Here is a 12,333-nt window from a genome sequence, read left to right on the forward strand (position 1 = left end):
TAAGCCCTTGAGAGGCACCATCTTTAAAAAGAACCCTGCCAAATAATTTTTTTTAAATGAATACATTGACACTTAATTTTTCTTACTACAAATTTGAGGTTTTGGTGCACTGTGTTGCTCCAGTTCTAGGAAGCTGGCCCCCAGCCCCATGATGCTACTGCTCTGACCACTCACCAATTGCTCCCCTGAGAGCACCTCCAGCAGGCGCAGCAACATCCGCCCATCTCTCAAGTCGCTGTACAAATCACTGATCCGGCACGTGACCCGAGCCAGGTGAGAGTTGACCCATTTGGTGAAGGTTTTCTTCTGCACGGCCTCTCGCTCATCTGCAAAGATAAAGACAAAGATGCTCAGAGTAGGAGAGACTTCACTGCAGCCTTCATGAGAACCAGCTGCCTCAGGGCTCCTCACAACAGGCTGCTTCCAGAGTCTTCCTTCTCTACAATACAAACCCCTTCCCAGTAAGGAAGCTCATAACTTCTGTGGCCCTCTCAAAATCTGCCTTTTGCCTGCAAGCCCCCAGCAGCCATTGGCTGAGCTGCTTCTGATGTCACAGAACGTCTGCAAAACATTCCATCGGCCCAAGAGGAAACTCACAGCAGCAGAATATGGAAAAATAGAACCAAGAGAGCATCTTGAATGGAAGACCCAACAACCCGGGATACATGGTGGAGGATCAGTGGAATGCATGTTGCTATTTTAAATGACAATGTTGGGCTGAAACTCCCCACAGATGTACCTAATTCTATTTGCAGGAGGGGACTGTAGCCTTTACATGCTGAAGGTCCCCGTTTCAATCCCCGACACCTCCAATTAAAACAGTTGGGTTGGAGGTGAAATACCTTTCTCAGCCTGAGACCTTGGACAGATACTGCCAGTCAGAGTAGACAATACTGGTAAAAAAAAGTCAGCTCTGGCAAGTGGCAGTTTCCTATGTGCTCTGTTGGCTAATATCAGGGATGCAGACCTTGTGGCCCTTCAGATGAAGTAAACCATGGAGTTCAATGCAGCTTAGACTCAGATAATGTGTAATCAGAAAGACCAATAAATCCCTTAATCCCCAAGCTCTGTAAGTGGTGCACGTAACTATTGATCAAAACAAAGCTGAAATGTGCAAAACAGTTTTAAAAAAACAATTATACATGAAATGAGTATCAATAAAAACACGGATAAAATCAGTAAAGCTTTTAAGAACAAATATAGATAATGAAACTGTATGTCTAGGTAGGCCTGCAAGAATAAAAGAATAAAAGTATGACAGCAATGGGGAACCTGTAGCCCTCCAGATGTTGAACTACAACTCCAATCAGCCCCCACCAACGCAGGGTAATAGGAGCGATAGTACAGCAACATTTGGAGGACTGCAGGTTCCCTACCCTTGGGTTAAGTTTACCTGATTGAAGCTTTTGACATCATTTTGCACTATGCAAGGAAGAAGATCAATCCATCAACTTGTATTTATTTCTGTTTGTGTATAGGCACCCTGTGATGGTCAAATCCTAGTAGCATGCACATCAAGCTGTGTCCTCCATTTTTAAAAAGGAGATTCCCTGCTCACAGTTGACCTCCCTTGGGCTCTGTTTGCACTGAACTGCTCCTGGTGTCATAGCAGTTTCTCTAGAGCAAGCTCCCAGGCCACGCAGTGTGGTTCACATTTAAATAAAAGTAGGCAGGGGGCAATCAAATGTTCCCTTCCCTTCCCTCCCACTTCTTGACATCCCTGGGGATATGGGCATTTCAGAAAGAACAACACACTTGAGTCCACTCACTTGGTCCCTGTATTTGGATACTTACAGCAGTGACAGAATATCTGCTTTACATTCAACCTGTGGCTAAGGATTGGGCCCAGGAGGGGGAGCATAGAAATGGAAAGCAGTGGTGGCGGCAAGGAGGAGAGGGCCCACTAAAGGAGCCCTTCAAGCCACCCCACCCCCCAATAAACCTGGAGCTGGCACTGGTAATTTCCATACTGTTTGCAGACTATCTGAACAAGGACTTAGTGTGACCCAGAACAAGAGATAAAAGTCCTGCAAGGATTTATTCTGCTGAACCAACCACATGTGACCATCGCTGTGTATATTTTAAAAATGCCCTGTATCTGCACGATAGCACAGAATGAACCTACATTATGGAAAGTTTTCTGTAGAAAGAAAATGGGGGTGGGGGGGATGGGGGTGGCCTGAGAGAAGCTGCCTTTTCCAGAGCAGGGATGGAGAACCTGGTACCTTCTCGACGTTGTTGGGTTATAATTCCCATCAGCCTCATCCAGCATGGTCAACAGACAGGGATGATGGGAGCTGTAGTCCAGCAACATCCTGGAGGGTGTGAGGTTACCCATCCCTGCTCTGGAGGAAAGCCCCAACATTGTAGAAAGCAGGTGATAAAAAAATACAAGAGCCAAGCTATCAATAACGCACAACTCGTAAGAACCAGTTCCTAAATGGATTTAAAAGCTTAATTTCATTCTCTGAATTAAAAATAATCACTTTTTGGGGGGAGAAACATGGCATTGAGGACATATTTTTTAAAGAAAAGGAATGACACACAAACATGCACACAATGATAATTTAAGAAAAGGTTTTGAACTGCAATTCTATGCACATTATCTGGATGCAAGTTGTGCTGGAAATAGAGCTTACATCTGAGTAGGCATTTATAACATTGCACTATGAAAAACAAAGTACAACCGCAGGCTTTTCCATTGGTTAAACCAGCAGGTTAGCTATAAAAGCTTTTCTTGATTAATGGAGGGGGCAGTTTAATTGCTACATGAATTTTAATCTGTGTGTCTGGAGAAGGGTACACTTTTTGAAGCTATTTTGGTTCTGGTACATCACAAGCCAAAGAAAAAAAGGGGGGGTTAATTGTGGTATTTCCTTCTAGCAGAGGCCATGTACACATTTCTGTTGATTGTGAACTCGCAGCATTTCCAGTGCTGGGTTTTTAATCTGGGTTCACATGATGTTATCCAAAATGCATATGTATCTTGTACAGTACTATAAGATACTACTGTTTGAGGAGATGTTTCTAAAACCTGCTTCACACACAGTCTGTAAACTGTTCTGTCTCTAGCCAAGGTGTGAACACCTTTGCATAAGGTAAATAAATCCTCACTCCCTGATGTGTACACAAACAGAAAAGGAATTGAGGCCAGTCTGAGCTGATGTGAACAGCTGGGGAAGGAAGAACTATGAAATGTGGGGGGGGGGGGGAATGTGTCTCTCACACACAACTTCTTCACTATGCTCTATGGCAGTAATGTGAACATATTCATAGTGTGGCCATTTAGTTTGATAAACCAAGTAACTTCTTGCACAGTTCCTTCAATATCTCCATAAGGAATCTGTTGATGATTTTGTAATACACAGGTTTACTTTATCTGCCTTTTAAGCAATTCATTGATTATCAGATCAACTAGAAAAACAAGTTAATTGGTTGGCAGCCCACGTTGCTAACATCTCTTGGCCTGCAATCTTAGCATTCCCAGTAATCGTTAACTAACTTATCTGGAAGGGCTTTGGTGCTAACTTTTAGGAGCCACTAAAGGATATATTCTTCAAGTCTTTATACACCAGACAATCCCCCTCCCCAACCCCCTACTTCTTTTGAGCAAGCTAGGCCTCGTTCTGCTGTTCTACTTTGTTTTGCTGTTCAGAACTGGTTCAAATCTTGCTCCTTGCCTTAAGCTAAGAAGGGAACCTTAGGTAATGTACTCTTTCTCAGCCTCTTCTCTCCCCAACCCTCAATAATATCAATTTACTTTGCTGAAGCCCTACAGATATTTTGGGCTAAACCTCCCATCATGTTTGCCCTGCTACCAAAAAACACAAGCAGCTCCTGCCTGTTTCTACTCCACCCAGTGTGTGTGTGTGTGTGTGTGTGCGCGCGCACACACACACACACAAAATATTTGTAGAAGTTCACAAGCAATTATACTAGTACACAGGAGAGAGATAGTTAGGAAGAGAAATTAAGTGGTAGCCCGGACACCTGGGTCCTCTATAGTATTCTCATTTTTCACAATAATAATACCAACTAAATGTACTACCAGTGTTTTGTCAGAAGGTCCCATGGCAGGTTACAGTGATTTAAAGTTTAAGAATAAAAACAGTTAAAGCAAATAGCATTCACGTGAATGGAAGAGGAAGGGCCTCTGAAAAACACACATCTTGGGTGTCAAATGGCAGGGTAAAGAGATGTCTTCTGCATTTCTTGAAAGCTGCATAGGGGATAAGCCAGAGATACCTCTGCAGGGAGAGAGTTCCACAGCTTAGGGGCTACCACAGAGAAGGCCCTGTCCCGGGCCATGCCCTAATCCAGGCACCCCCAAATTCAGCCCTCCAGCTGTTTTGGGACTACAGTTCCCATCATCCTTGACTACTGATCCCGTTAGCTAGGGATGATGGGAGTTGTAGTCCCAAAACAGCTGGGGGGGTCGAGTTTGGGGATGCCTACCCTAAACTTATGTGGGAAAAGGAACTACCAAGAGGGCCCCTTCTGTTGATCTTGACACCTGGGAGGGTGTGTAAGGAGAGGTGCTCTTTCAGGTATTTGGGGCCTAAGTCATTTGGGGCTTTAAACACTAATGTGAGCCCCTTGAAGTAGCAGCTGATGCAGACCTGTAAAGTTCAAGTGCAAGAGGGCTGTAGCAACTAGAAAAGGAGGTGCATTTTTAACCCTATAAAAAGGAGAAAGAGCTTTTGCTTCTGCCTGCACATCACCTTTCTGGACCGTACGCCTTGGACATAGAGACGCCAGCAGTGCTGCTTCCAGCTCCTCTTGCCCGTCCACCTTGTTTGCATGCAATGCAAAGCAACCCCAGCAAGTGTTTGGCTCCAGGGTAAGAAAAGCGAAGCCGAAAGGAAAGGACACTGGCAGGCCTCAGTCACTCCACCCCTCCTTGGCCTATCCTTTATTTTAGAGGGTAATTTATTTATTACATTTACATCTCTCCTTTGCTCCAAAGAGCTCAGGGTGGCACACACGGCTCTCCATCTCCCCACTGTATACTCACAACAACTCTGTGAGGTAGGTTAGACTGAGTGATAGTGAGCTTCATGGCTGAGGGTCTCAGTCCTACACTCTAACCACTATACCACACTGCCACTGGTACATTCTCTCCAGCGCTCTTCTCTCACATCCTCAAGGGCCAAAACCTCCTGGCCACTGCAGAAGGAAGTACCCTGAGTCCTGGCTCAGATTAGGGCCACACCAGCCTTTGCCAACCAGGTGCACTTTTGGCCAAGATGCGCCTTGGCCAAAAAGTCCTATCAATCCCATTCAGCACAGGATGATGGGAGCTGTAGTCCCATGGCCTGCACAGTCGTCCTGCATTTGGGGTTTGTTGCTGTTGTGGGCATGTGCTGTTGGGTTGTTGTTTTTAACGATCTTCTCTGCAGCTGGCATTTGCCCTGCAGCCCAGGCAGGTGCTGCTCCTGTGCTTCGACCCAACAGACATTATGCATGCATGCACGGTGCATGCAGAGGCAACGGAGGGCTCAGCCTGCCCTTCTGCCTGAGTCACCGGGACGTGTCAGAGCAGGGCTTGTTTGCTAACCCTGAGCCGAACAGCATTTCAATAAGCCTCAGCTGTCTGCAAGCTGCTGCACACTCCCCCAATCACCCCCCTCACCCTAGAGACTGATAAAGGACCCCCTCCAGCTGTTAAGACAGAAGTATATTTTGTGATCTAAGCATCCTGGACAATGATCCTTGTCTCTCCCCAGTGAAAAAAGGTGGGGAGCGGACGTAGGAACATTCCTTACAGAAGTCAGATCACTGGTCCATCTGGCTCTGTGATTTCTACACTGACTAGGAGTAGCAGTCAAGAATGAGAGCCAGTGAGATGTGTGGGTTAGAGCACTGGGAGACCAGGGTCACATTCCCACTCGGCCAGGAAGCTCACTGGCTGACCTTGGGCCAGTCACTTGCTCCCAGCCTACTGCACAGGATTGTTGTGGAGATTGACTGAGGAGGGGAGAAAATCACACATGCCACCTTGAGCTCCTTGGACAAAAAGGAGGGATATAAGTGCAACAAATAAATAAATTCCAGGCTGTGATCTCCCTCAGCCTAACCTGCAGATGCTGGGGACTGCACCTGGAACATTGAGCAGGCAAAGCTATGACCTTTCCCCAAAACGAAACAAATGCAAGACTCCAGTCGTCAAAGTTCAGGAAAATGGCCAATTTAAACAGGAACATTAGAAGCTGCCTTTTAATGAGTCAGACCAGTAGTTCATCTAGTTTTGTATTTGACAGCAACTCCCCAGGATCGCAGGCAGGGAGCCTCTCCCAGCCCTACTTGAAGATGCTGGGGACTGAACCAGAGACCTTCGGCATCCCCTTAATCTAAAACATCTTTCCACCAGCAATTCAGTCACTAGATGCTACAGCAATCCTTGACACCAGTTCTGTCCCCCATTTCCAATCAGGCAACACTATTGCAGGCTCTAATAAAACTAGCCATATACCGTCAGCGACTTGTACACCAGGTCATCCTCCAGCATGATATAAGCCACCACTTCAATATGGGCCCATATTAGACACTGAAAACGGCAACATTCAGAAACCAGTGGGAGACAACTTCCCTCTCCCAGGATACTCTGCTGATGACCTCAGTCAGCCACCAGGCTTCAGCATAAAAGACTTCCAAAGGGAGGCTGCGAGGGGAAAGTGCTGAATGAGAATTGATCAGCAAATCTGATTCTATTCAATCTGGGCTTAATCAGAACTCCGGTTTTCTTTCCTACCGCAGGTGTTGAATTAGCACAGTATATAGCTGGTAACGTGGTATTACTGTCAGTAACCGCTGCTGCAAAAAGGACCCTTAAGTTTGTCTAATTTTGCGACAAAGTTCACAAGAGCACATCTTTGTACTCTGCGATAACAAAGCAGTGAGTGAAAATAACACTGACCTGTTTTGCTCACATAGAATGAAGGAGGGTGGATGACATTTCAGGGGAATCCAACACCAAAAAAAGAGTTTGGGCCCAGATCATACGGTGGTAGTGGATGCTGCCCCAGAAATTTGGGGGTGAAACCTTGGCAAGGTAAATAGGCTGAGGGTGACAGGGGGATGGGACGACTGCACAATGTGGGACAACAGCCCTATTCGGTGGGCTATAACTTTTTCAGTTATGTGGACTACTCTCCCCGGAGACACACAGCTGGCACTTACTTTGCTTGCTTTTTTGGTGTCGAAAGGAGGTCATTTTATGGCTCCCCCAAGGAGGATTTATTGCTGTTTTTACTGCAGTTTCATTTTTAGGAGATTTTTTAAAATTACAATTTAATGCAACGTAAGTTTTTGAATTATTCTGTTTTTTTTATTATGGGTAGCTGACTTGGTACCTTTGACTGAAAGCAGGGTGCAAAGCTTTTAAAAATAAGTACAGTAAATGAAAGAAATTGTGACTGTCTGTGTTGAGGGGGAGGGAGAGTTGGGGTCAAGGTGAGCATTCCTAGAACAGTACTTCCCACCAAAGAGGGGCAGGGTGTAAAACAGAGAAGTCTTTGGAGTCACAGAGGCTGTATCTGTCAGTGCCTGTCAAGGCTCCTCTCTCTCTTGACAAGGTCTCCTGCCCTCCAGGAAAATGGGGAAGAAGGGTAGCTTTGGCAGGGGGCAGCTGGGCACAGCCCCAAAGAATCTCAACCACGTCGCTGTGTTTGCCCCATGCAAATCCAGCGTGCGTTCAGCTAATTCCTGGCATCACTGTGCGGATTAGGGTCCCTGCCGCCACCGCTTAAGTCAGGCCAGAGAGATCTTGCAGGTTGGGGTGGTGGGGGGAAGACTCCTGGCTGAGAGCTTGCCCCCCCAAATCTCTACTGATCACCCCCCTCCCCGCAATTCTCCAGAGTGCCTACCTTGAAGTTGCTTGAACCTGCCCTCCAACACGTTGGCATACTGGACTGCGTTGATAAATGCGGCCGGGGAGAGCTCAGGAGGGGGAGAAGGACCCTGGATCACCTCCAGCAGTTCTGGATCAGGTTCATACATCCTTGCGGCTGGGGTACCTCCACTTGGACCACCACAGCAGCCCCCTGCCCACCCACCCACCCCGGAAAAAAACCAACCGCAGTTGGGCCCAGGTAGCAGGAAGGGAAGCTCCAGCACCTTGGTGTGAGTTGAGCGTTTCAAGAGAGTTTTGCTGCCCCCTTCCAGGCGAGGGCGGCAACCCTGGGAAATTTACATAAAAACAGGTTGGGTTGCTCTGAATGGTGTGTGTGTGTGTGTGTGTGTAGAGTACACTCACTGAGCCCAGGCAGACATGGAAAGGGGAGGGGAATGGGTTGGGCAGTCTGCCCACACACACACAATTCGATAGTCTGAAAAACTAGCAAATCTCAGCATTGGGGGTTAGCCAAAGCTCTTATTGAATAGGGCTCAGGGCTCTACCCTCAGCTCCAGACCAGGATGGGTGAAAGGGGACTGGGGCTCAGGACTACTGGATCCTTTCTCTCTTCCCCCTCCTCACCTTTCTAAGAGGGGACTAATGATTCTGGAGCTTGCTGAGGTAAGTTTATAAAAAAGATAAGACAGGGTTGTATCCAACTAAAGTTGACTCCGAACCAAATTTAGCCATGCCTGTTCATGTCAATGGGTCTACTAAGAGTATGAATAACATTGGAAACAGCCCATAGTGGGGGGCTGAGGTCTCTTCTTCTCTTGCTTGACTTATCCTTGACCTCCAGCCAGTGGCGTAGCGTGGGTTGTCAGCATCCGGGGCAAGGCAAGTAATTTGCACCCCCTAACCCGTAGATTTGCGCCCCCTGACCCGTGGATTTGCGCCCCCTAACCCCCAGATGTTGCGCCTGGTGCGGCCGGCCCCCCCTGCACCCCCCACGCTACGCTACTGCCTCCAGCCTCAGGTGTGCAGTTTCTTTTTATTTTTAAGATATCACTATGACATTTACATCCCTCTTTTCCTCCAAGGGGCTCACCCTACCCTACCCCAAACATTTGATCCTCACAACAATCCTGTGAGGTAGGTTAGGCTGACAGAAAGGGAGTAGTGACGCAAAATTACCCTGTGAGTATGTTGGCTGAGTGGGCGGGATTTGAACTCTGGGCCCCCCAGGTCCTAGTCTGACATCTCTAACCACTACATCACACCGGCTCTTATGCATTACTTTGTAAAAGAGCAGGTAATAATCTCTAGTCCTGTTTTTGTCTCCTGTATTCTCCTGTATTTGGGAGACCTGGGTTTAAAGACGCCTAGAACTATCCCATGGCCTTAGAGAAGCCCCTCTCTCCCTCTTTGCCTGTTCCTCTTCCCCAATCTGTAAAATGGGGATGGTTAGCTGGCCACCATAGTTTAGTCCCTAGAACTGTTTTATCTGCAGAACCCACAGGTGAAACAACAATAATGCAAAACCTTTTGAGCATGTGCAAACTACTTTCTTCTAAGACGTGAGGTAGGATTTGTGGATCTGGGACTGTGGGTTTCTGGCCTTCATAGCAAGAAGCAGGTGATCTTGTGGGCACACAAGCGGGGGAAGATAGCAAGCAGGGTAGGGAAGGAACAGGACAGCTGGTTTCCTAGCTATTCCAAAAAGGGGGCGGGGTGCTGGACAGGGACAGATGAGCTCAGCCAGCCGCCAGGGTCAAACAATGCAGGATTTGCATCCCATTGTCTGTTTTGTGTGGCTGTCAGGCTGGGCCGTGAATCCTCCAGGCCTGCCAGTACCCTTGTGGGGCCAGCAAAGTGACTCTTTGGCCCTATACTTGCCTCCCTGTTCCCCCCTCAGAAAGCTGTTTCTCCCAGTCATCCAAACAGGGACAAGCTGAAAAGGTCTAACGTGGATTCACAGTTTTGTTGTGTAAACTTCTGGAGTTACACAGGACTCTTCTTCAGGTCAGATGTGGAAATTCGACAGTTAGAAGGCATGGCCATCCGCTGAGCTTCACCTGTCATTAGTTGGGGCCTTATTCATCTGAACCAACCCTGCACTCCAGAATGGGCTTTTCAAATGCAAGACCCAGCTTTTGAGCCCTTCACATAATCAGCAAGAAGAGAACATCTCTGACCAAATGCAGACTGTCTACTCTCCACACCCAGCAAGCACAGGAAGCTTTTACAGGGTCTTAGTAGGACAGACATTCCAGGCCAGGCTACTGAGAGCAATGAGTGGTTGAAGCCTGCCAGTCCCCCCCACCCTTGATTATGATCTCCAAACTCTCCACAACAACCCTGGTTCATCTGTTTTATGTTTTCTTGCATGATAGTTCCCCACCACTACTTTGAAGATCTCTGCTTGCAAAAGAGCTCTGTGGAACTCAAAGAACGGCAGGCCACATTCACACTGTACATTTTAAGTGCTATGAGCCACAATTCCCAGAATCCCCTGTGAAGAGCCATTGTTGGTGAAACCACTCAGAACATTGTAGCTCTGTGAGGGGAATAGAGATCACCTCACAACTCTCAGCACCCTTAACAAGCGACATTTCCCAGAATCCTTTGCGGGGGCCCTGAAAGCCATAACAGTTTATGAAAGGGAATCATAGTGCTTTAAGTGTACAGTGCGCATGTGGTCCAGGGTTTCAATCTCTGCTCAGCCACCAAGTGACCTTGAGCCGGTCACTGCCTCTCAGCCTAACCTACCTCACCGGGTGGTTCTGAGGGAAAATGGGGGAGGGGCGGCAGCCATGTAAACCACCTTGAGCTCTTTGGAGGGGAAAGTGAGATACGGATGTTGTTAAACGATTAAGAACAAAAACAACAATAAATTCCTCCTCCGGCAACCCAAAGCAATTTGACAGAGAAACAACTGCCTTGCCCTTGATCTTCAGCAATGACTGGAACTCCCCACACGCATAAAACACACACCCAGGGTGCCCCCCACCCGCCGCCGCCACCACTGGCTTCCAGTATTTCCTGCCTGCCTGGCCGCCCCACCCTGCTTGGTATCATCCCAGACTGTCATTAAGTGACTGTTTACTGACTCTCCCAGGCCGCCTTTCCCTCACAATCCTCCCCCAGCCGTTAACAGGGCTGGAGACGCTGAGGTAGCGGCAGAGTTTAGCAACTGCAGGAAGCTGCTGGATACGAAATCAGGCTCTTGGTCCATCACCCAGCAGCTCAAGATGTGGGCTGGCAGAGGCTCTCGGGTTGCGGGGGGTGTTTCAGATGGGGAGACAGGCCCACCTGGAGATGCCATGCCATTGGGGATTGAACCCAGGACCTTCTGCAGATGCTCTGTTACTGAACTATGGCCCTTCCCCCCTGATGCTCATTTTGGGATTACTCAAGGCCACACTTGCTAGCGCTATCGGAGCCCAGGCCCAAGGCCGGCCTGCTGAGTCCTTGGCTTCTGCCTCCATCTGGCTATCTCGTGTTTGCTGGCACTTTCCCCTTGCGGGTTGTGATAAATAATGATCCCAGTCCCTCATAAAGCCAATCTACCCTTCGCAAAAAAGGGAGGCGGGGTGGGGGAATCCCAGCGTCTAAATACAAATACACAAGGCAGCACCATGGGCAAAACACTACAAGTTGGGGGTCTGAGAAAGGGGCAGGACCAAAGGGGGGGGGAGAGTACCCCTACCCCAGCAAAGTTTGGGGTTGCTTTTAAAAGCTAAGGCAGAAATACGATTTTCATCAAAATCAAGCTGTAATGCTAAGCATGCTTACTTGACAGCGAATTAGGTTGAGATTTAATCCAGAGAAAATAAATTTAGGATGGGAGCATTCATTTTAAATCTTCGATTACTTCTCATTCAGAAATTTGGGGGCACCTCTGCCCCAAAATGCCCTGTTTCCTCTCCACAGTCTCCCCCCCCAAAAAAACAGGGAACATTTTACATATTGCATCTTTGCTGTTATTATTTTGAGTGCTCATAATGATTATAAACAATTTATTTTAAGTGTTGGGAGCAGTTTTGTTCCATTGTATTCCTATGTTTTGCTAGTTGAACTTCTCTTGTATTGTTGGATAAAAATGCATTGTTATATTTTATTGTAATTGACTTTAACTGTTTTGCAACTGTACTTTTCATCGTGAATTTTCCCCACCAAATCCAACTGTTATACCACAGGGTCACAAATGTTGCGCCCATAGAGGCCTTCTCTGGTACCTACGGGGCGCAACGCCCCCCCCCCCAAAAAAAAACCTGGCTTGAAGCAAATTTTCCATTGCAACCAAGAGAACAGGATACACTGTGTGCATGGCAACAATTTATAGTTTGCAAATGTCCCCGTGGGCCCAAGAACATTGGTAACCCCTATTTTACATGATTTTCCATTGTATAATGTTGTTGTTTATGTGCCCTAGAAAAGTAGTATACAAATGAAAAGGCAGGCAGGCCAGTCTTACATAGTTTCTGTTCACTTCAGTA

General features: G+C 47.4%; 1 protein-coding gene across 2 annotated transcripts in view; it reads right to left on the minus strand.

Moving 5' to 3' along the window:
- The window catches only part of SPTBN2 (spectrin beta, non-erythrocytic 2), a 98,580-nt gene that overhangs the window by 39,514 nt on the left and 46,733 nt on the right, over positions 1-12,333 (minus strand). Inside the window, exons 1-2 of one of the 2 annotated variants that reach the window (XM_081892186.1) lie at positions 7,866-8,045; positions 175-326 (exon numbers count right to left, since the gene is read on the minus strand). In XM_081892186.1, the coding sequence (XP_081748312.1) occupies positions 175-326; positions 7,866-7,998 (285 nt within the window). In that variant the 5' untranslated portion in view covers positions 7,999-8,045. Of the gene's footprint in view, positions 1-174; positions 327-7,865; positions 8,046-12,333 lie in introns of those variants that run through there. The other variant, XM_081892185.1, reaches the window with a different exon arrangement.

The sequence above is a fragment of the Podarcis melisellensis genome (assembly GCF_964234715.1).
Source record: "Podarcis melisellensis genome assembly, chromosome: 16".
In the NCBI taxonomy this organism is placed as follows: Eukaryota; Metazoa; Chordata; class Lepidosauria; order Squamata; family Lacertidae; genus Podarcis; species Podarcis melisellensis.